Source organism: Chrysemys picta, chromosome 5 (assembly GCF_011386835.1).
Source record: "Chrysemys picta bellii isolate R12L10 chromosome 5, ASM1138683v2, whole genome shotgun sequence".
In the NCBI taxonomy this organism is placed as follows: domain Eukaryota; kingdom Metazoa; phylum Chordata; order Testudines; family Emydidae; genus Chrysemys; species Chrysemys picta.
This window is the reverse complement of record NC_088795.1, coordinates 142,683,449-142,707,345: the sequence shown is the minus strand read 5'-3', so window position 1 is coordinate 142,707,345 and position 23,897 is coordinate 142,683,449. Positions and strand designations below refer to the sequence as shown.

The 23,897-nt window shown below is 50.9% G+C and overlaps 1 protein-coding gene across 1 annotated transcript; it reads right to left on the bottom strand.

The window, feature by feature from the left end:
* Positions 1-151: 151 nt before the first annotated feature.
* On the bottom strand, positions 152-23,481 carry LOC135984038 (C-type lectin domain family 4 member F-like). The gene is made up of 7 exons (XM_065598413.1): positions 22,004-23,481; positions 19,913-20,029; positions 10,697-10,804; positions 8,464-8,598; positions 7,525-7,676; positions 1,500-1,618; positions 152-601 (listed from the first exon to the last, which is right to left on the bottom strand). Exons 1-7 carry the CDS (start codon positions 22,062-22,064, stop codon positions 439-441), a joined length of 855 nt encoding a protein of 284 aa, XP_065454485.1. The 5' UTR covers positions 22,065-23,481; the 3' UTR covers positions 152-438.
* Positions 23,482-23,897: the final 416 nt, after the last annotated feature.

The following is a 23,897-nucleotide window of genomic DNA, read 5'->3' as shown; positions in this document are numbered from 1 at the left end:
GCTGAGCCTGAATTTATCTCCTCAGTGGCCCAAACATATTTTGCGACATACCTTGCTTACCAGATACAGTTGGACGTTTTAACTGTATATATAGATGTTTCTGACATCATCATAACTTCTGATCCAAAGGTGCAAAAATTAGAAATTCAAGTCAAGCAAATCATTATTTATTGGGTGATTATGAAACAATAACTCCATGATCCAAGGACTTTATTCAGTGACAGACCTGGAAACAAACAAATTACAGAGCCAGCCAAACTGAGCAGCATAAGGCAGCTGTCTCTGCTACAGCCAGAAATATCACACCAAGACAAAGCGTCCCTGCAATGCACATCCCATGCGGCCCTCTCCAGTGCACAGGGCTCCTCATCGGCAGGTGGCTGGGAAATATTCTAGCTTGGAAATTAAGGCGCTTTCTGAGGTGCTGGGACCTGCATGTCACAGCCCAGCCGGTCCATGGGCCTGCTTACAAATCCACCTGAAAGGCTGACTGCACTTGTTATCATTCCACAAATTCGGTTTGGATGGCTCAGTATGAACACAGTCCTCTCCACCATCTGTCCCCGGATCGTAATTGTTTGGCTCATTCGGCGCCCAGAACCTACAGATCAAAGAGGTTTTTTGTCTCAGAGGAAAACCACAGCCAATTCCTGAGCTCAGTTCTGCTCTGTGGACTCTGTTGTTGGCAGGGGACCAAGACACCCAGCAATGACGCGGTGAACCGATCCACCCCCCAGCCACCCCTCAGAGTTCTCTACAGCACTTGTGGCCATGGTAACGAAGGGCTTCTGACGGCTGGGGGTAGCAACTGCCCTGCGCCTGACAGGCCAGCAAAGAGCCCAAGTCAGTCTGTGGCTCCAAATGCTGACAGCAGCAACTCCGATCTCAGTGCCCAGAACCAAAGCATGTGGCACAGCACGTCCCAGGCACCCCCGAGATGGGAACGCAGGAACGGGAAGAGAGGGCAGCGGGGGTCAGTCATTAACTTCTCATGGCCCTGCTTATGGGCCTCGTCCACAGCCCACTGAGGTCACTGCACCGACTGCAGCTGGCTCCAGCCATGTCCCCGCCCCACAGCCTCCCCTTCCCCAGCCTGACAGAGAGGAGAGCGCAGTGCAATCCCAAGGAGAGTGTGAACCTGCCGCTCACTCCAGACTCACCTGGCTGTACTGAGTTGACTTGGGGCCAGATCCTCAGCTGGTGTAAATCCCTGTGGCTCATTCAAGTCAATGCCGAGTTACCCCAGGGGAGGCTCTGGCCCTGGGTCTCAGCGGCACTGAACACACGCTCCATGTTTAGGCTCCTGCTCTGAGCAAAGGGGCATTAGCAGAAATTCCTGAGAGGATTCATTGCTGTTGTGGCAGTGCCCGGGGGCCTCCCTCAGGATCGGGCCCGCTGTGCCAGGTGCTGCATAGACACAAGGGGCCGTACAGACGCTGCCCGAAGGAGCTTGTGAGCAAACGTGTAATAAATAATCACTTCTCTCAAGCTTTACTCACCCCCTGCTTGCGTCTGCTCTGTATTCTGTGCCATCCACCCAGCGCCAGCTGCCTTCTGTCCCCCGGTCGGTGAGTCCAATCCAGTGATCTTCTCCCTGGGTCTCCCTGGAGAGAAACTCCTGCACAACACAGTTTGCAGCATGTCCAGGTCACCCAGGAGAGGCTGCAGGATGCAGCCGCAGCTGCCTGGGCTGAACAGATTTGGGGGAGAGGAAAGGGCGTCTGGTGGTGTGAGCTGGGCACTGGGCAGCGGGAGACATGGTGTCCTGCCCCCAACGCTGACAGTGACTAGCTGGGAGACCCTGAGGGAGTCCTGGAGCATCTCTGTGTCTGTGTCTGCATCTGTATCTGCCTGGGGCTACCAGCAGCGACCTGTCTCAGAACACTCCCCCCACAGCCCCTCAGCGCTGGGCTGCGGCAGTGACTGACGGGCACCTCAGAGTTCACACCAGCACCCTGCCCTTGGAGGAGGCACAGCTCGGAGCAGAGAACTGGGTGCAAAGTCTAGCCCTGCCGGAGGGTGGGATTTTCCTCCTCCGAAAGTGCCCGAGAGGCCTGGGGTGAGGGCTACAGTGGGTATGTGGGGAGAGTGGAGAGTTTCAGGGGAGTTTCAGTAGGAGTTCTGTTGCAGGAGAAGGTTTTTGTATTCTGTGTATTGTATTTTGTAGTTTTATATGTGTGGAGGCTGGTAGGGGCTGTGTGCTGGGAGAGAAGCTGAGCCCTGATTGGGGGAGGGGGGGCTTATCGGCTTAGGGGTCCTATAAAGATAGCCAGCCAGTCAGGCAGTGGCATAGACATCTGCAGCTGCACAGCAGCCAGCAAACAGCGCTGTAAACAGGGGAGTTTCAGTGGGAGTTTGCAAGGGGAGGTTGCGGGGGAGACTAAGAGAGCTAGGCAGAGGAATACACAGGCTAGTGAAGGGAGTGGGTGGTGTTCTGCCGTGTTTTGGTGCCCGTTGGGGGTTTGTTTTGCTGTGGGTGTTGGGGGTTTGGTTTGTGTTTCCCGGACTAACAGGTTTTAGGTGGGAAGGCTACGACCGATACAGAGGCAGCAGTGGAAGACACAATGAAGATAACTGGATGTGGAAGCTGCGGCATGTACGTGATCCTGGAGGGGGTATCTGAAAAGAGTTTCGTCTGCATGAAGTGCCGCCTGATAGAGCTCATGGAAGAAAAGTTCCGAGGATTGGAGATGCAGGTGGAAACTCTGGTTGAGTTTAGAAGGGGTTCGAGCGGCTGATGGAGCAAAGACATGAGGAGGCTGAAGGAAAAAGCTCAGACTTGCAGATGGAAACAGGACCACAGAATTCTGAGGGGAGACTGCTGGGCGAGGAAAGTGGACAGTGGGAGCATGTGACTAAGAGAACCAGGCAGAGGAAAAGACGGGCTAGTGAAGGAGAAATAGAGATCAGGAACAGGTTTGCGGAGTTGGAAAATGAGGAAGGGGCAGAGCAGGTGGTCGCTGAAGGTGAGAGGGCAAGGAAGAAGAGAAAAGCAGCTAATCCTATAGGAAGAGGGGAAGAGTCCATGGAGATAACACCAAATATGAGTCCTAGGAGGATACGGGATGTATTGCGGAGGATTGCAAGGGACAATAGAAATCGAGAGAACTTGCAGCCAGAGGGAACAGGGGATAGACCAGAGAATCGCACCATCACCGGGAAAAGGCAAGTCTACGTGATTGGGGACTCCTTACTGAGAAGAATAGACAGGCCTGTAACTAGAGCTGATCCGTAGAACAGAAGGGTGTGCTGTCTGCCGGGTGCTAAGCTATGGGATGTGGACCTGAGGCTGAAAAGGATCCTAACGGGAGAGGGAAAGAATCCGCTGATTGTCCTTCATGTGGAAACAAATGATACGGCTAGATTCTCACTGGAACGTATCAAGGGAGACTATACCAGGCTGGGGAAGACGCTTAAGGAAATCGAGGCTCAGGTGATCTTCAGTGGGATTCTGCCTGTTCCTAGAGAAGGGCAACAAAGGTGTGACAAGATTATGGCAATCAACAGATGGCTCAGGCAGTGGTGCTATAAGGAGGGCTTTGGGATGTATGGCCACTGGGAAGCATTCATGGACAGAGGACTGTTCTCTCGGGATGGACTTTACCTGAGTAAGGATGGAAATAGGCTTCTAGAATGGAGGCTGGCACAATGATTAAGAGAGCTTTAAACTAGGAATTTGGGGGAGATGGTTGGGAGATGTTCAGGTAATCTCCATGCCGGAATTTAACACTGAGAAGAAAACAAAGTAAGAAAAGATACAGCCGTGGGTATGAGAACGGACGTAAGGAGGAAGGGTAGTGAAGATGCCAATCTAATAGGTGATACTAGTGGTAGAATGTCTGTGCCTAATCAGGTTAAGAATGTCAGTGAAGCCAAACGGCAAAAATGAAGATGTTTGTACACTAATGCGAGGAACCTAGGTAACAAAACGGAGGAACTAGAGCTACTGGTGCAGGAAGTGAAACCAGATATTATAGGGATAACAGAAACCTGGTGGAATAGGAGTCATGACTGGAGTACAGGTATTGAAGGCTATGTGCTGTTTAGGAAAGACAGAAATAAAGGCAAAGGTGGTGGAGTAGCATTGTATATCAATGATGAGGTAGACTGTAAAGAAATAAGAAGGGATGGAATGGATAAGACAGAGTCTGCCTGGGCAAAAATCACATTGGGAAAGAAAGCGACTAGAGCCTCCCCTGAGATAGTGCTTGGGGTGTGCCACAGACCGCCGGGATCCGATTTGGATATGGATGGAGACCTCTTTAATGTTTTTAATGAAGTAAACACTAATCGGAATTGTGTGATCATGGGAAACTTTAACTTCCCAGCTATAGACTGGAGGACAAGTGCTAGTAATAATAATAGGGCTCAGATTTTCCTGGATGCTATAGCTGATGGATTCCTTCACCAAGAAGTTGAAGAACCATTAAGAGGGGATGCCATTTTAGATTTGATTTTGGTGAGCAGTGAGGACCTCATAGAAGAAATGGCTGTAGGGGACAACTTTGGTTCGAGTGATCATGAGCTAATTCAGTTCAAACTAGATGGAAGGATAAACAAAAATAGATCTGGGACTAGGGTTTTTGATTTTAAAAGGTCTAAGTTTAAAGAATTAAGGAAATTAGTTAGGGAAGTGGATTGGACTGAAGAACTTGTGGCTCTAAAAGCGGAGGAGGCCTGGAATTACTTCAAGTCAAAGTTGCAGAAACTATCAGAAGCCTGCATCCCAAGAAAGGGGAAAAAATTCATAGGCAGGAGTTGTAGACCAAGCTGGATGAGTAAGCATCTCAGAGAAGTGATTAAGAAAAAGCAGAGAGCCTACAAGGAGTGGAAGATGGGAGGGATCAGCAAGGAAAGCTACCTTATTGAGGTCAGAACATGTGGGGATAAAGTGAGAAAGGCCAAAAGCCATGTAGAGTTGGACCTTGCAAAGGGAATTAAAACCAATAGTAAAAGGTTCTATAGCCATATAAATAAGAAGAAGGAAGAAGTGGGACCGCTAAACACTGAGGATGGAGTGGAGGTTAAGGATAATCTAGGCATGGCCCAATATCTAAACAAATACTTTGCCTCAGGCTTTAATGAGGCTAATGAGGAGCTTAGGGATAATGGTAGGATGACAAATGGGAATGAGGCTATGGAGGTAGCTATTACCACATCCGAGGTAGAAGCCAAACTCGAACAGCTTAATGGGACTAAATCGGGGGGCCCGGATAATCTTCATCCAAGAATATTAAAGGAACTGGCACATGAAATTGTTGGAAGCCCTTAGCAAGAATTTTTAGTGAATCAGTAAACTCAGGGATTGTACCGTACGACTGGAGAATTGCTAACATAATTCCTATTTTTAAGAAAGTAAAAAAAAGTGATCCAAGTAACTACAGGCCTGTTAGTTTGACATCTGTAGAATGCAAGATCTTGGAAAAAATTTTGAAGGAGAAAGTAGTTAAGGACATTGAGATCAATGCTAATTGGGACAAAATACAACATGGTTTTTCAAAAGGTAGATCGTGCCAAACCAACCTGATCTCCTTCTTTGAGAAGGTAACAGATTTTTTAGACAAAGGAAATGCAGTGGATCTAATTTACCTCGATTTCAGTAAGGCGTTTGATACGGTTCCACATGCGGAATTATTAGCTAAATTGGAAAAGATGGGGATCAATATGAAAATTGAAAGGTGGATAAGGAACTGGTTAAAGGGGAGACTACAATGGGTCATACTGAAAGGTGAACTGTCAGGCTGGAAGGAGGTTACTAGTGGAGTTCCTCAGGGATCGGTTTTGGGACCAATCTTATTTAATCTTTTTATTACTGACCTTGGCACAAAAAGTGGGAATGTGCTAATAAAGTTTGCAGATCACACAAAGCTGGGAGGTATTGCTAATACAGAGAAGGACCGGGATATCATACAGGAAGATCTGGATGACCTTGTAAACTGGATTAATAGTAATAGGATGAAATTTAATAGTGAAAAGTGCAAGGTCATGCATTTAGGGATTAATAACAAGAATTTTGGTTATAAATTGGGGACACATCAGTTGGAAGTAACAGAGGAGGAGAAGGACCTCGGAGTATTGGTTGATCACAGGATGACTATGAGCCGCCAATGTGATATGGCCGTTAAAAAAGCTAATGCGGTCTTGGGATGTATCAGGCGAGGTATTTCCAGTAAAGATAAGGAGGTGTTAGTACCGTTATACAAGGCACTGGTGAGACCTCATCTGGAATATTGTGTGCAGTTCTGGTCTCCCATGTTTAAGAAGGATGATTTCAAACTGGGACAGGTTCAGAGAAGGGCTACTAGGATGGTCCGAGGAATGGAAAACCTGTCTTATGAAAGGACACTCAAAGAGTTTGGCTTGTTTAGCCTAACCAAAAGAAGGCTGAGGGGAGATAAGATTGCTCTTTATAAATATATCAGAGGGATAAATATCAGGGAGGGAGAGGAATGATTTAAGCTTAGTACCAATGTGGACACAAGAACAAATGGATATAAACTGGACATATTAGGAAGTTTAGACTTGAAATTAGATGAAGGTTTCTAACCATTAGAGGAGTGAAGTTCGGGAACAGCCTTCCAAGGAGAGTAGTGGGGGCAAAAGACATATCTGGCTTCAAGACCAAGCTTGATAAGTTTATGGAGGGGATGGTATGATGGGATAGCCTAATTTTGGCAATTAATTGATCTTTGATTATTAGCAGGTAAATATGCCCAATGGCCTGTGATGGGATGTTAGATGGGGTGGGATGTGAGTTACTACAGAGAATTCTTTCCTGGGTGCTGGCTGGTGAGTCTTGCCCACATGCTCAGGGTTTAACTGATCTCCATATTTGGTGTCAGGAAGGAATTTTCCTCCAGGGCAGATTGGCAGACACCCTGGAGGTTTTTCGCCTTCCTCTGCAGCGTGAGGCACGGGTCACTTGCTGGAGGATTCCCTGCACCTTGAGGTCTTTAAACCACGATTTGAGGACTTCAATAACTCAGGCATAGGTTAGGGGTTTGTTACAGGAGTGGGTGGGTGAGATTCTGTGGCCTGCGTTGTGCAGGAGGTCAGACTAGATGATCATAATGGTCCCTTCTGACTTTAAAGTCTATGAGTCTATGAGGTGCATGGCCCCTTGCACACAAGCCTTCCAGATACAGGCTTCTAGATTGTCCAGCAGGAGCTCAGGCCTGGGGAGAGGGATCAAAGCGGGTCCCCACTGGGAAAGGTCATTGGGTTTGCAGGAAATGCTACATTGGAAGTAGGGAAAATCAGAAATGAGCCTGACCCCAAATCCCCCTCCCCCGACACCCCAGACTCTGGAAAGTCCAGATCCTGGCACTGTTCCTTTGCCCATCTCTGCTTTTAAACTGATGGGTGAATGCCCTGAGTCTGGTACTAAGGCTTCGCCTCCTCTCCGATAGTTTGCCACAAGGCACGTCGCAGAATTGGAACCTCAGCTGCCCCCTTCCACCTCCTTCTGGTATGAAACAAGGCACTGACCCATTGTCCAACTCCCTAGGAGGTTCCTGCACTCACCTGTTCTGCCTGGGAGGAGACAGAGGTCAGGTGCGAGTCCTGAGACACACAGAACTGCTCGGACGCATCCCACGACTTCCTTTCTTGTGAAAAGTAATAGAAGTTCCCACCGTAAAACCTCCAGCCACTGGAGAGCTTTGTCAGCACTTCACCTAGGAGCAGAGACTGAGGTGAGACACCCGGGCTAAAGTCACAGGGACACACACAGGGAGCTCAGGGTTTCTAGTGCTGCATTTCCCCTGCCCTTCAGCTGCCCCAAGCTTAGGGAACTTCTGAATCCTGATTCTCCAGCATCACAATAAGGAACATTTGTGGCCACATGATGGATCCCAAAGAGCGCTGCAGAAAGCAGACACCACAGGGTCACTCCCCCAGCACTGAAATGCAGCTGCATCTGGGCTGGAGCATGGGCGCTGGTCCCAGTGCAGAGCAGCATGGCTGTAATGGGAAAGGGGAGACTCACTGTTCTGCTGAGCCGGCAGGGGGAATTCAGCAGGGGGAATGTAGCTGCCCAAGGTGGAACATCCCCCTGGTTCTGTATCAACTATTTTCCCTGATTGGTGAAGGTCTTGGGTCTTTTGCACTTTGGCACCTCCCCTAACACCCTGCCGGGGGCGCTGGCTCAGTGATGGGTCTGAAAGTAACGCCCCATACACTGAAATGCCAGTATCACTTTTTGCCTGTGAGCTGACGGGTTTGGAGCATCTAAGAAGAGCTGGTAGCTGGGTGCTCCCATTAGGCTAACGAGGCCCAGGGTGTAATTTAACTCCACACTGATCACCACGGTGTGGGCCCAGCTGCAGCCACCGGTGATTTTTAATGGACGAGAACTCGGTGCTGGTGAAAGGCGCTGCGCTGTCAGCCTTGGAGCCTGAAATCCTCCGTTTATCCTCAGCACCAGGAGAAACGGCACCAGCCAGCGCTGCAGCTAGTACTTACTGCAGTGATCTTGCACTGCTGCTCGCGCTGCACCGTCCAGACGGATCTGGATTTCTCCATACGCTGCACTGACATTACCCAGCTGGGCTTTCAGCATCCGGACTCCTGCCTGCGCTTCATCCAATAGCTGCAGACCTAGAAGAAAGTCACAGCGACTTCAGTGGAGATGCAGAACACTTGATTATCAGCACGTGTGGTAGAGCAGCACCTTCAGGCCCCTGTGTGCCAGGCGCTGTACGGACAGCAGGGGACAGTCCCTGCTCTCAACAGCTCACAGTCAAAATAGACTCTAGGTGGGAGAAATAAAGGATGATTGTTCTGCTGGGGAACTGAGGTGCAGAGAGACGTGCCCAAGATCACACAGGAAGCTTGCAGCAGAACTGGGAAGTGACCCCAGCTCTCCTGAATTCTAGCCCTGTCCCCCCAATCTCCCCAGCCACATCTTCCCAATCGCTCCCACCTTGTGAGCTGTGAGTGGGTCACCTGCAGCATGTGGCAGAGCTGAGGCTGCAAGAGATCTGTTTTGGGACCGGCTCTGTTCAATATCTTCATTAACGACTTAGATATTGGCATAGAAAGTACGTTTATTAAGTTTGCGGATGATACCAAACTGGGAGGGATTGCAACTGCTTTGGAGGACAGGGTCATAATTCAAAATGATCTGGATAAATTGGAGAAATGGTCTGAGGTAAACAGGATGAAGTTTAACAAAGACAAATGCAAAGTGCTCCACTTAGGAAGGAACAATCAGTTTCACACATACAGAATGGGAGGAGACTGTCTAGGAAGGAGTACGGCAGAAAGGGATCTAGGGGTGCACCACAAGCTAAATATGAGTCAACAGTGTGATGCTGTTGCAAAAAAAGGAAATGTGATTCTGGGATGTATTAACAGGTGTGTTGTGAGCAAGACATGAGAAGTCATTCTTCCGCTCTACTCTGCTCTGGTTAGGCCTCAGCTGGAGTATTGTGTCCAGTTCTGGGCACCACACTTCAAGAAAGATGTGGAGAAATTGGAAAGGGTCCAGAGAAGAGCAACAAGAATGATTAAAGGTCTTGAGAACATGACCTATGAAGGAAGGCTGAAAGAATTGGGTTTGTTTAGTTTGGAAAAGAGAAGACTGAGAGGGGACATGATAGCAGTTTTCAGGTATCTAAAAGGGTGTCAAAAGGAGGAGGGAGAAAACTTGTTCACCTTAGCCTCTAAGAATAGAACAAGAAGCAATGGGTTTAAACTGCAGTAAGGGAGGTTTAGGTTGGACATTAGGAAAAAGTTCCTAACTGTCAGGGTGGTTAAACACTGGAATAAATTGCCTAGGGAGGTTGTGGAATCTCCATCTCTGGAGATATTTAAGAGTAGGTTAGATAAATGTCTAACAGGGATGGTCTAGACAGTATTTGGTTCTGCCATGAGGGCAGGGGACTGGACTCGATGACCTCTCGAGGTCCCTTCCAGTCCTAGAATCTATGAATCTATGAACATCCATGGACCCGAGCCATGGCCCTGGGCTCCAGGCCGGGATTTTGAACTGCCCAGCTTTCCGGCGTGTTCTGTGCCGGGTTTTAGTTCAGGCCCATCTTCTGATTGGACGCTGAATAGCCTGATCCATGGACCGGTTTGTATGTGCAGCCCTGGGCCAGACAGACAGAGCGTTGTGAGACGTGGCCACAAGGGGGCGCTCTGCCTCCAGCAATGGGACTGTGGCAGTTACCCAAATTATTGGAGCAGCACAGGAGGGGCTCAGGGACTGGGGGAGAATTGAGACCCACGAGTGCAGCTCCACTGACGTCCTGCTTACACCAGGGTCTGAACTCGGCCCTGTATGTCTCATGAGCTGCATCCGTCTGTCCCGCGAATGCAATCCTGACAATACAGGGCCATGGTGAAAACTCTGGAGCGAAGGGAGCAACAGGGAAAGGACAGAAGATGTGACCACTAGTCACCCTGCTTAGGAGCGTGGGGCGGACGCAGCCAGCCTGCCACTGCCAGGAAGGGAGCTAGGAGGGAACCTGGAGCAGCCGCCCGTCCCTGGGAACAGAGCCTCCGTTGGCAGAGGAATGGGCAGAGCAGCAGCTCATTAGACGGGGGCCGGGACCACCTGGCAGGGACGTCTATGGAGGGGAGTAGGAGGATGCCAGGCACCCACCATCCCTGTAGGCCGGAGAGTGCTCAGCTTCCAGGCCAAGGGAGGGGAGCCGACCCTGATGCCTAAGACCCTCGTCCTGCGACTTACTGTCCGATCCCTTTGCTGAGGCGTCCGAGGCGTTGTCAGGCTGCAGAGAGACTTGGAGCTTCTGCACCACTTCTTCAACCGCTTGCAGGTTGCTCTGTGCCCGGAGATCTAGAAATCACATGTCTGCAGGTCAGCGACCGAACTGAACTGCGGCTGGAGACCAGCCAGGCCCGGAGAAGGAATATGCTCCGAGTGCGAGCCTGTTCTCTATGACTTCTTTCATTTTAATCTTGGAAACCTTCCCTCCCGAGGAGGGACACAGGCAAAGCCAAGGCCCCGTTCGGGGCTCTCTCCTGGTGTATGTTACACCGTGTTAACGTAGGGTGTCAGCTCTTTGGAGCAGGGAGCTACAAACTCCAGCAGAGCAGATTGAGATTAAATCTCAGGGAAAGCTTCCTCACTATCAGACCAGCAGGACGATGGAACCAGGGCCGGCTCCAGGGTTATGGCCGCCCCAAGCAGCCAAAAAAAAAAAAAAAAGTATTGCGATCGCGATCTGCGGCGGCAATTCGGCGGGCGGTCCTTCGCTCCAAGCCGGAATGAGGGACCATCCGCCGAATTGCCGCCGAATAGCTGGACGTGCCGTCACTCTCCGGAGTGGCCGCCCCAAGCATGTGCTTGACAAGCTGGTGCCTGGAGCCAGCCCTGGATGGAACAGATGCCTCGGGGGGTTGTGGAAGCTCCTTCACTGGAGGTTTTCAAAAGGAGGGTGGAGCCATCTGTCTGGGATCGGTCAGACACAACAAATCCTGCATCTTGGCAGGGGTTAGACTAGATGCCCCTGTGGTCCCTTCTCACCCGATGGTTCTATGATTCTATGACCTCATTTTCCTGTGTGTTTGTACAGCCCCTAGCGCTATGAAAAGCAGGACCTGGGTGCAGCTTCTGGGCCCTGCGGCCATCCAAGTGCTTATTAACAATCCTGACAGCTCCGCTCCTGGTGTGTCTCAGGGGACCTGTCTCCTAAATGTAGGCCCAGACCCTTAGAGGTGTTCAGGCCCCAAACTCCCAGTGATTCCAGTGGAAACCAGGAGCCCAAATGCCTCTGAGGATCTGGGCTTGCAGGACTATTGGCCAGCTGCTCAGATGGTGTCAATCTGACTTCAGAGGAGCTACTTCGATTGACACCTGCAGAGCATCTGTCCCTAAAAATCAGCCTTCACTCCCCTTAGCACCTCAGGGCCAACCCAGCGATGCCCCGGGGAGCAGCTTCTCTTCCAGCTTGTGCATCATCAACAGACTTGTGATCTAAGTGCTGTCTGCAGAACCTTTCCCGCGATCCCCCGTACGTCTCTGGCTCCTTTCACTGCAGTATCTGAGCACCTCACAGGCTTTAATATATTATTTAATGTCGCACGACACCCCTGTGAAGTAGGGAAGTCTCCTCTCCCCGTTTTACAGATGGAGAACTGAGTCAGAGACAGGTCTCATTGACCTGACAGCCAGAAGGGCCCATCATGATCATAATCTGACCTCCTGCAGGCCACAGAACCTCACCCACCCACTCCTGTAACAGGCCCATAACCTCTGGCTGAGTTACTGATTGAAAGACTTCAGGTTACAGAGAATCCACCATTTACACTAGTTGAAACCTGCAAGTGACCCGTGCCCCAGGCTGCAGAGGAAATAAACCTCAGGGTCTCTGCCAATCTGATTTGGGGGAAAATTCCTTCCCAATCCCATTGAAAGGTGGATAAGGACCCAGTTAAATGGGAGACTACAACGGGTCATGCTCAAAGGTGAACTCTCAGGCTGGAGGGAGGTTACTAGTGGAGTTCCTCAGGGATCGGCCTTGGGATAAATCTGATTTAACGTTTTCATTAAAGACCTTGGCACAAAAAGGGGAGTGCGCTAATGAAATCTGCAGATGACACAGAGTTGGGAGGTATTGCCAGCGTGCAGGAGGACCGGAATATCATTCGAGTAGAGCTGGACGACCTTGAAACCTGGAGTAGTAGAAATGGGATGAAATTCAGTAGTGCAAAGTGCAAGGTCATGCACGTAGGGATTAACAGCAACATTAATCTCCAATTTGACTCATAATTTCCCATGTGGAACTGTATCAAATGTTCTGAAATCCAGACAGATGAGATCTGCTCCATTTCCATTGTCTAAAAAAATCAGTTACCTTCTCAAAGAAAGAGAAGGTTGGTCTTGCAAGATCTACCTTTTGTAAAACCGTGTTGTATTTTATACCATTTACTGTTAACCTCTATGCCCCTAACTCAGGGGTGGGCAAACATTTTGGCCCGAGGGCCACATCTGGGTGGGGAAATTGCTTGAAGGCCAGGGCAGAGGGTTGAGATGCAGGAGGGGTGCGGCAGGGGGTTGAGATGCAGGAGGGGTGTGGCAGGGGGCTCAGGGCAGGCAGTTGGGTGCAGGAGGGGCGCAGGGTGCAGCAGGGGGGTTGGGGTGCGGGGTGCAGGAGGGGTTCGGGCTTCAGCCCAGCACGACTTACCTGGAGCAACTCCAAGGTGGCAGTGGTGTGCACTGGGGCCAGGGCAGGCTCCCTTCCTGCCTGCCGTGGCCACGGCCCCGTGCCGCTCTGGGAGGCGGACGGCACCATGTTCCTGCGGCCCCTGGGGAAGGGGGGGCAGAGAGCTCCGCGTAGTGCCCTTGCCTGTGGGTACCTCCCCCGAAGCTACCATTGGCTGCGGTTCCCTGTTCCTGGCCAATGGGAGTTTCGGGGGAGGTATCCACAGACAAGAGCAACACACGGAGCTCTCTGACCCCGCCCCTGGCCCGGGGGCTGCAGGGACGTGGTGCCGGCTGCTTCCCGGAGTGGCACGGGGCCTGTGGCACCATGTGGGGCAATCCCGCGGGCCGGATCCAAAACCCTGAGCGGGCAGATCCGGCCCACGGGCCGTAGTTTTCCCGCCCCTGCCCTAACTACTTTCTACTTCCAAATTTGTTCGAAGACCAAGCATACAATTGAGGTTAAACTAAAACGTCTGTAGTTTCCTGGCTCACTTCTTTCCTGTTTCTAAAAAATAGGAAATCCATCAGCAATTCTCCAGTCACTGGGTCTGACCCCTGAGTTTATGGATTCACTAAAAATCCATGCTGGTGGGCTTGCAATTTCATATGCCAGTTCCTTTAATATTCTCGGATGGAGATTATCCAGGCCCTCCAGTTTGGTCCTATTAAGCTATTCGAGTTTGATTTCCACCTCAGATGTGGTAATTTCTACTTCCATATCCTCGTTCCCTTTAGCCAGCCTGCCACTACCCCAAACTCCTCATTCCATTTATTAAAAACGGAGGCAAAGTATTTATTTAGGCATTTGCCCATGCCTAGATTATCTTCAATCTCCAATACATCCTCCGTGTTGGGCAGTCCCTATTTTTTTATATGGCTATAGAACCATTTACTGTTGTTTTTAATTCCCTTTGCAAGGTCCAGCTCTGCTTGGCTCTTGGCAGTTCTCACTTTTCCCTGCACTTTCTGATCTCCAAGAGGTAGTTTTCCTTGGTGATCCATCCCATCTTCCATTCTTAGTAGGATTTGTGCTTTCTCTTAATCACCTGTGTGAGATGCTTGTTCATACATCCTGGTCTGCAACCCTTCCCTAGGAAGTTTTTCTCCTTGCTTGGGATGCAGGCTTCAGAGAGTTTCTGCAACTTTGACTTAAAGTAATTCCAAGCCTCCCCCACTTTCAGATCCTTGAGTGCTTCATCTCAGTCCATTCCCCTAGTTAATTGCCTTAATATTTTAAAGTTTCCCATTTGAAATCAAGTCCCCTGGTTGCTGACTTAGTTTTGTTTATCCTTCCATTTAGTTGACACTGAATTAGCTTATCCTCACGCAAACTAAGGTTGTCTCCTTATCTGGTGAAGAAATCTGTCAGTTCTCACACCCAGCAAAGTGTAGGGCCCTACCATTCTGAGTAGCACTTGTCCTCTGATCTATACCTGGGAAATTAAAGTCTCCCATAATCACACAGCTCCCAGGAGTATATATTTCATTAAAAATATTCTGGAGGTCTCTATCCATATCCGCATAGGATCCTGGGGGTCTGTAGCAGACCCCAAGCACTATCTCAGGGGAGCCTCTGGTAGCTTTCTTTCCCAAAGTGATTTTGGCCCAAACAGTCTCTGATTTATCCATTCCAGCACTTCTAATTTCTTTACTGTCAGTCTATCTCATTATTAATGTAACCCTTCTGCCAGACCGAGTTGACAGCAGCAAGGGCCGGGTTCAGTACATAGGGGTTCCCTTTCAACAATACAATGCAAAACCGTCTCGAACCCCTACCCAGTGACCTAGGAAATTACGCACACACCTCTGGGCGCCTCAAAGAGGAAATACTTCCCCTCTCGCAAGCACAGAGTCGGTGTAGCAAAAATCTTTAATAACATGAGGTAAACAACTCAGCATTAAAACACCACAACTAGGGTTCATAAACACAAACCATAAACTAGAAGACCCACCCCCAAGCAGATGGGGCCGTGTCCTTCTCCCTTTGGTTCTTGAATCCAGCAACCCAAAAGTCACCCCACCCACAGTTTTTGTCCTTGGTCAGTGCAGCCCCAGAGTGGTTCTTGAGTCCAGCCACCCCAAAGTCACCCCTAACACATCCACAGTTTCTGTCCTTGGTCAGTGCAGCCCCCCCCCCCCCCCCCCCAGAGTTCAGAAGTTCATCTGCAGAGTTTACCTCCCAGTCTGGGTGGAAGGGGGGGAGGTATGGGGGCCACCTACATGCTCTGCTGCTTGTGTCGATGGCCGATTGCCACGCCTCTCCGTGGGGTTCTGCTGCAGTCTTCACCGCGGGCCACTCCTCTCCGCCAGCCGTCCTGTTAGGCGCTCCTCTCCGCTAGCTGTGTAACCCATAGGATTATTTTGCTAGCTGTTATACCCTACGAATCCACCCAGCTGTATGAATTAATGTTTCTTTTGTTGAAATTAATCCATTTTATTCTTATATTTTATCAGTATTAATTCCTGGGAATCTAGGATGTGTTGAGGCACGTGTTTCCTAATAATACGTTTTGCTGAAATGGAAGAAGCCTATCGGCCTGTAAGATCTGGAAGATCTGCTGTATAGCAAAAAGTAGAATTCGTTTTATCCGGCTTCTACAACTGGTTGGTAACTGCAGGTACACCACAACTTGAGGTCATCATGATAGCCTAGGTTGACAGTTTTGGAGTGAGATAATACTTATTAATCTATTTAGAAAGTAAGTGTCATAACCCACTAACCTATAGGAGAAGGGTCCCCATAAATTTCTTAGGGTACGGAAACAAGATTTGGGTATAGTAGGTTGGGCCTGAATTACATAGGTCAGGATCCTATAAAATACCTTCTAAGCGAGTTCTTGGGGGAGCTTCTTAGTTAGTTCTTTTCTTAAACTTTCTTCTTGTAGCTGCTTTGGAGTTAGTTCTTGTCTTCTTCTATGTATCTATTCTATCTTCTGTCACACTATCAGCTCAGCTTGTGCAGTGTAGTATAACCACTCAACATTCCTAACCATTGGGGAAGCCAGCACCATCGTGTAATCAGGCATGCCAGGAGTGAGGCTGGTCCTTCACCTCCTATTACTGGGTTCTCAAGGAAGGGTGTGAGTATGTTAGGTTAAGGTACTTATAATAGAAATGTTACCACCAGGAGTTTTGGAATACTTTTACTATTTTGCAGTTATAAGTTTCATTGCATTCCTTATTTTTCTGTTAATGGCAATAAAGATTTTACCAATTTGGTATTGTCCTCAGTGTATGTGTTCTTGCCAAGCACCCCGAGAATCCTCTCCCAAAACAGAACTCTCTGAGTTTTAGAACTCTGTAGTCTGAATTGGATAAGAACCTATAAATCTTCTGGTCGGATGTGATCAGTGGCAAGCCATAAAAACTATCCCATCAAATTCAGGTCAACATATGGGGGGGCACCTTACGTGCTCTGCTGCTCGTGCCGACAACCGATTGCCATGCCTCTCGGTGGGGTTCTGCTGTAGTCTTCACCATGGTCCACTCCTCTCTGCCAGCTGTCCTGCTAGCCGTTCCTCTCCACGAGCCATCCGGCTACCCGCTCACCAATATGTCTTCAGGCCCCCCCACTACTTAACACAACTCTCAGTGATTTCAGCTCTTAGTAACTTCAGCTGTTAGTAGGGGAGCCTCAGGGCTGGTGCACCACTAGCCCAAAGTAGATCTAATGCTGAGATCTAGGTATCAGTGAATTCAGCTCTGCAGCATATGTCAAGACTCCAGATGGAGTCAAAATTAGCTCTGTTATTACACCATGGACAGAGGAGACAAAGTGCTGTTTAGGGCCCTCAGACAGGACTCATCCTACTGGGTACAAACACCTGGCCCCAGCCTCTCTCCATGCACTGGGCTTTGGATCCCATGTACCTTGCCTTGCGAGTGCTACTTGGTTGAGGGCGAGTCCCTCCATCATAAAAGGTCTATTGTCCTTGATTCACCAGCATAACAACACTTCATTACTCCTGCCCCAATAACAAAGAGACTGGGGATCCCACAGCAGCCAAAGTGACCATTTGGGAAAGCTGTTCCATCGTGCTAGGCAGGGCGGGTGTCCCCATGCAAACGAGATCAGCCCCTGAAGTCCTTCTCCACAACTCACCACCAGATGTCAGGGTAGAGTCCATTCTGACTCTGCTTATATCAATATACAATGCTACTGCACCACCTTTACCTTCATTTCTGTCTTTCCTGAACAGCACATACTCTTCATTGTCCGTACTCCAGTCCTGGTTACTATTCCACCATGTTTCTGTTGTCCCTGTAACATTTGGTTACATTAGGATCCTCTTCAGCCTCAGGTCCACATCCCATAACTTAGTTCCCGGCAGACAGCTCACCCTTCTGTTCTCTGGATCAGCTCTGGTGCCAGGCCTGTCCATTCTTCTTAGTAAGGAGTCACCAATCACGTAGACCTGCTTCTTCCTGGTGTTGGTGCCATTCTCCGGCCTTCCTCCCGTTCCTTCTGCATGCAAGTCCTCTTGTCTTTTCTTCTTCCTTGCGATCTACTGCAAGTCATCCTCTGTCCTCCTGGGGCTCCGAACTCTGGGTATGTATATTGACTCTTCCCCTCTTCTTGTAGGACTAGCTGCTCTTCTCTTCTTTCAGGCCCTCCCACCTTCTGCTACTCCCTGCTGCAAGCCATCTTCATTTTCCAACTCAGCAAACCAATTCCTGAGCTCTAGTTCTCCTTCACTAGCTGGTCTTTTCCTCTACCCGGTTCTCATCATCACGTTTCCACTAGCCACTTTACTCACCCAGCAGTCTACCTTCCGAGTCCTCTAGTCCAGCTTCGGTCTGCCAGTCTTGAGTTTTCCCTTCACCCTCCTCTCGCCTTCCCTCCATCATCTGCTTGAATCCCCTTCAAAACTCAACCATAGTTTCCACCTACATCTACAAATCTCGGCTCTTCTCATTCATCAGCTCTCTCAGGTGGCAATTCATGCAAACAACCTCTTTTCAGGTACGTGCTCCAGGATCATGTACATCCCGCAGCTTCCACATCTGGTAATCTTCACTGTCTCTTCCATTGCTTGGGTCACTACCACTGCTGCCTCTGTGTCTGTCACACCCTTCCCACCTAAGCGCCTGTTAAGGAGAAAGAAAACCCCACACAACACAAAAACAGAATGCCACCACCCCTCCCCCAAACTCTCCTTACAATCTCGCACTCTAACTCCCCTGTTTCCAATTGTTTGCTGGCTTCTTTGCCACGGCTTGGCTACCTTTATAGGCCCCCTAACCAGGGAAGCCCCACCCCGATCTGATGTGATCATAGGCTCTGCATCTCTCAGCGCACTGGCCATACCAGCCTCTGCAAACTGAACATGACAAACCAGAAAGCAAATTCTCAAGAACCCACTCGCCAGAGGCGACGCATAGGGGGTGTGTGCCTGGTGAAGTGCCCCCGCCCCCGATTTCTGCTTGGCATGTCGGGGGCGGGGAAGGAGGAAGAGAGGCTCTGTCCTTCTCCTGCTGCAGCAGCCGGGCCCAGACAGGGAGTGGAGGGACAGGACCAGCCACTTCTCATGTCGGCCGCTCAGGGTCTCTGCTCTGTGCAGCGCAGGGCTGCCTGAGAAAGCCTGGTTGGGGAGGTGGCGGGGGCTACCCCGTCCAGGCCAGGCTACCAGGGACAGGGGTCGAGTAAGCTGGAGTCCCCTCTCCCCCCGGCACGTTTCCAGCTCGCTCGGCCCCTGTCCCCAGCAGCCAGGCCCTGGTGGGGGTGACCCAGCGCCGCATCCCCAGCCAGACTCTCTCAGGCAGCTGCTGCCCTGCACAGAGCAGTGACCTGGAGCGACCGGCTTCAGCTGCATGAGACGTGACTCCCTCCTCCTCCTCGCCCCAGCCCGGATGCCAGGGAGAGCGGCCGAATGTGCTGGGGAATGGGGGGAGGCGCAGCGGGAGAAGGACAGAGCCCCCCGCAGGTAACTCTGGTGGGGCGGGGAGTGCATGGTGGTGCTGGGCTGGGCACGGGGGTCGTTGAGCAGAGGAGACACGTGAGGCGTTCACATGTCCTCCCCTTTAGATTGTGGCCCCCCAGCATGGGGAGGCACCAGTCGTCTGTGCCACTCACTGCCCCTAAGAAACAGGGGCTTGTCTCCCCTCTCCTCCAAGAGCTCTCCACTCCAACTCCCTGTTTTCAGCTCTGTTTGCTGGCTCCAGGGCAGGGACTGTTTGGCAGAGCAGGGAATTAAACCCAGCCGTCTGAGCCCCAGACAAGCGCCCGAACCACTGGGCCGTCTGGTCTCTCCGTAGGGCATTTCCATTGTGCCATGAGGAGACCTGAGGCTGAGGCTCACGCTGGTGATAGGTGGTCAGGAAAGGACCCAGCGTGACCCTCAGAGCGCAGGTTGAGCATGTGGGGCTGCCACGTGTGATCTGAAGTCACTGAGGTGATGCTCAGGCAGGATGAAGTTCACCCAGACCATCCCTGACAGGTGGGTGTCTAACCTGTCCTTAAAAACCTCCCGTGATGGGGATTCCACAGCCTCCCTAGGTGACCTGTGCCAGTGCTGGACCATCGTTAGACTTAGAAAGTTTGTGCTAGTATCAAACCAGCAGGGCAAGATCTTACAACTCCATTCGAACTCCCTGGAGTAGGAGATTTATTTGGAGGGACAGACTGGAAACACGGTCGATATTCTGCTGAAATGTGGGGGTGCCCTCCCCCCCCCGTCGAGGCAGCTGGCCTGTATGGAAGTTGGCAAACATTGGGCTTGGAGCTGCAGTTGAACTTACATAGAAGCGTCACAGCCAGGAGGGACGTGGCCAGAGCCAGACTCAGGAGGAGAAGGACAGCAGTGACGATGTCCCCCGCCCTGGGCCGCCAAGGGGCCGGTGTCTTGGGAGGATTTCCTTGAAGGAGAAGAAGAAACGTATCCATGGAAAGTTACAGCTCAAATGCCACTGACCGAGGAAACTCCATCCCCCAAATCCAATACCTGCTCAGCCTCCTATTCCCTGACTGTGGTTAACAGCAACAGCGGAATCAGGCCAAATAAGGTCAGAACCGACCTGAACTCCAATGTGAAAAGTGACCCTCCCTAAATCAGGAGTGACTCTAGTGCCAGGCAGGTGTCCTGTGAGAGAGATCTGGGAGCAGGATTTTCCCCCTGCCTCAGCATTTCTTGAGAGGGATGTTTAGGGCTTGTGAAGTCCAGGCCCAAAGGAGAACTTTTAAATGAGAACAGGAACCTGAAACAACTTATGAAATATCAAAACAATGACGCAGTGAAATGAGGGGAAATGTTTCTTTGCAGGAGAAAAGTGGGGCTGACAGCAGCAGTGTGCTCAGAAGGGAGAAGACTAGAGCTGCATTCGAGCCAGGATCTATGTGTAGACAGAAGTAAGTGTGCTCTGTGTGGTCTGGATTTGGTCTCCCCAAGGTGAACGGCAGCTGCTTGGAGACGCAAGACTGTCAGATTCTCCTCTCTCTGAAAGTCTCAGCCTGCCGCACCCTCTCCCTGTCTGATCTGGGCCTCAGCCATTAGCTAGCGCCACTCCACCATGGGGTGTGTTTCCTGGAACCAGCAGATAACACTCAGATGCCAAGATAATCCCCTTACATTGCAGAAGTGTCTTCTCTCACGCTAACCAAAGGGTGAAGCTGCCTGTCTCTAATGTACTGAGTTTACAGTTCTCAGCCTTTCCTGAAACAGATTCTGGGAGGAGCTTCTCTGTCACCCAGCGCAGGCTACATTTTCCCTTGTGTTTTCCTTTCTCACTGCAGAGAGCCTAGCTGAGCTCGGTGCATAGCTGCAGCTGCCTACGACCGCACCCTCCACTACCGTCAGCCCCGTCTCCCTGCCTGTCTCCTGAACCTTCCTGGACATCTTTCATGTGCTTGAAACCAGAACAGCTGGCACACGGCATCTGGATTGCACTGAAACCAAAGGGGATAAACAACCCCCGGAGAAGGCCCTTGTTCAGCTGACAACTGCGCAACCAAACATAAGAACATAAGAACGGCCAGACTGGGTCAGACCAAAGGTCCATCCAGCCCAGTGTCCTGTCTGCCGAGAGTGGCCAGTGCCAGGTGCCCCAGAGGGAATGAACAGAACAGGGAATCATCCAGTGATCCAGCCCCTGTCGCCCATTCCCAGCTTCTGGCAAAGAAGCTAGGGACACCATACCTGTCCATCCTGGCTAACAGCCAATGATGGACCTATTGGCCATGAACTTATCTAGGTCTTTTTTGAACCTGTTATAGTCTTGGCCTTCACAACATCCTTTGACAAGGAGTTCCACAGGTTGACTGTGCATTGTTTGTTTTAAACTGGCTGTCTATTTATTTCCAATTCCAATATATCTTTTTTGGGATGGGGGGACCACATCTGCATGCAGTATTCAAGGTGTGGGTGTACCATGGATTTATATAGAGGCAATATGATATTTTCTGTCTTATTATCGGTCCCTTTCCTAACGATTCACAACATTCTTTTTTGACTGTCACTTCACATTGAGTGGATGTTTTCAGAGAACTCTCCACAATGACTCCAAGATCTCTCTCTTGAGTGGAAACAGCTAATTCAGATCCCATCATGTTATAGGTATAGTTGGGATTATGTTTTCCAAGGTGCATCACTTTGCCTTTATCAACATTGAATTTCATCTGCCATTTTGTTGCCCGGTCACCCAGGCAAAGCACTGACAGGGGCCCCTTGTGCTGGGAGCTTTAGGAAAACAGCCTGGTCCTTATCTCAGCATTTCCAGCTCCATTTGCTCCTTGTCTTTGGAGGAACAGGTTCCCTTCCCCCCACCCCGAGACCTGGGGAAAGCCAAGGAAAGGACAGCAGGAGTCCAGGGACCGGTGCAGCCTCTTGTGCTTACCTTTGGGCTGGGGAGCAGCTTCCGTCCTTGGCATGTTCTCATAGATATCCTCATCCGCCATTCTCCTGCCTTCGCGCTGAGCCGAGCCCCTGATCACTGGCCTGTGGGTCCTTTCAGCAGCCTGCTGGGTTACAGCCTCCCTCTGACAGCAGCCCTGGTGGAGGGGCAGGGAGGTGAGGGAGGAAGGATGGGGGTGGGGTGTAGGGGAGAGGCGGTCGGAGGGGGAAGGATGGGGCGGGGAAGGGAGGCAAGAGGCGGTTAGATGGGGGAAGTTGGGGGTGGGGGAGGAGCAGAGGGGAGATGTGGTTGGATGGGGGAAGGAGAGGGAGGGGATTGGGTAGGTGGGTAGATGGGGAAGAAGGGGGAGAGGGAGGGAGGGGAGTGGGGAGGCGGTCGGATGGGGAAAGAAGGGGAGGGAGTGGAGGTGAGAGATGGTTGGATGGGGGAAGGAGGCGTGAGGAAGAGGAAGACAGCGCTCTGTCGGCAGCGCCTGGCCATAGGTGCTGGATCTAGGGGTGCTGAGGCACCCCCTGGCTGGAAGCGGTTTCCATCACATGCAGGGTTACAGTTCGGTTCAGTGGCTCTCAGCACCCCACTATTCAGATTGTTCCAGCCCCCTATGCCCAGCCTTTTATGGTCCCCTCTCATGGGTGGGGCTCTGGCGAGAGCGTAAAGGCACATCCCCATGCACCGCGCGTGCGGTTGGCTGCTGGAGGTCATGCAGCGGAGGGGATGGGTCTGGGGAAGCCTGTGTCCTCTCCCCTCCTGGGCTGCCCCCAGCTCCGCCCCAGCCATGGCAGTCCTGCTCTGTGTCTTGGGCCCACTTGTGTTGTGGGGCCTCCAGCGTCATCCCGCTAAAGCACGGTGAGGGGCACGCTGGGGGCAGTATGGATCCAGGCCTGCGTCCTGCCCCTTGCCTCTTGACCACGCCCCCCAACTGTGGCACCGTGGGCAGTCACCCACATTGCTGGCCCAGAAGGCCGGCCCTATCCTATGGGCATCCACGACTGTCCAAATCTGCATCTTTTCCTGTGTGTGACCAGCCACAGGTGGGAGATCTGCTGTCCAAAGAGACAGAACCTGCTCACTGCTCCGGCGGTAACATGGGTCGAGAGGGGGCACGTGTGGAATCAAAGGTTAGTGTGTTACACAAGCACTCCTGGTGAGTATGAGCAGCACTGGTACAAGCAGCCAAGTGGGCACATGCCCAGCCATACACAAACTGGGGTGGCTGAACGCCGACATAACGTTGTAGCATAGACACGGCCTTGGTAGCCATCTCTGGGGCTGTACAGGAAGTTTCCAGGCAGGAATTGGCAGAGCAGGGAATTAAACCCAGCAGTCTGAGCCCCCAGACAAGCGCCCGAACCACTGGGCCGTCCGGTAATTCTGGTAGATGTGCAGGTGAATGAGCCCCTCATGGTGTGGCTGATCTGGTTAGGTCCTGTGATGGTGTCGCTGGTGTAGATATGTGGGCAGAGTTGGCATCGAGGTTTGTTGCATTGATTGGTTCCTGAGTAAGAGTTGAATATGCTTAAGGAGCGAAGGGAGCAACAGGGAAAGGACAGAAGAAGTTGACCACTAGGCATCCTGCTTAGGAGCGTGGGACAGATGCAGCCAGCCAAGTAAATTTGTTGGTCTCTAAGGTGCCACAAGTACTCCTGTTATTTTTACCATGTTATGTTTGATTTGTCTCCTGCTTAATATAATTACTGTGTTGAATACATTGTATGTGTTTGTGTTATTTCTTGGGAGTCTCCAAGGATCTGGCAAGTAAGTGGGGGTTACCCTGTGGTTAGAATTTTCCTCCCAAGCTGCCCTGGTGACCCTGCCAGGAAGGAGCGAGGGGGGTGGAGGCACCGCTAAATACATTCATAGGGAAACTAAGAAGATA

Excerpts from the sequence above, each read along its gene's own strand:
- LOC135984038 (XM_065598413.1), bottom strand. The coding sequence starts at position 22,064 with ATGGCGGATGAGGATATCTATGAGAACATGCCAAGGACGGAAGCTGCT. Across the intron at positions 20,030-22,003 it reads AGCTGCTCCCCAGCCCAAAG|GAAATCCTCCCAAGACACCG; the intron begins GTAAGCACAAGA and ends TTCTCCTTCAAG. Across the intron at positions 8,599-10,696 it reads CTCAGCAAAGGGATCGGACA|GTCTGCAGCTATTGGATGAA; the intron begins GTAAGTCGCAGG and ends ACTTTCTTCTAG.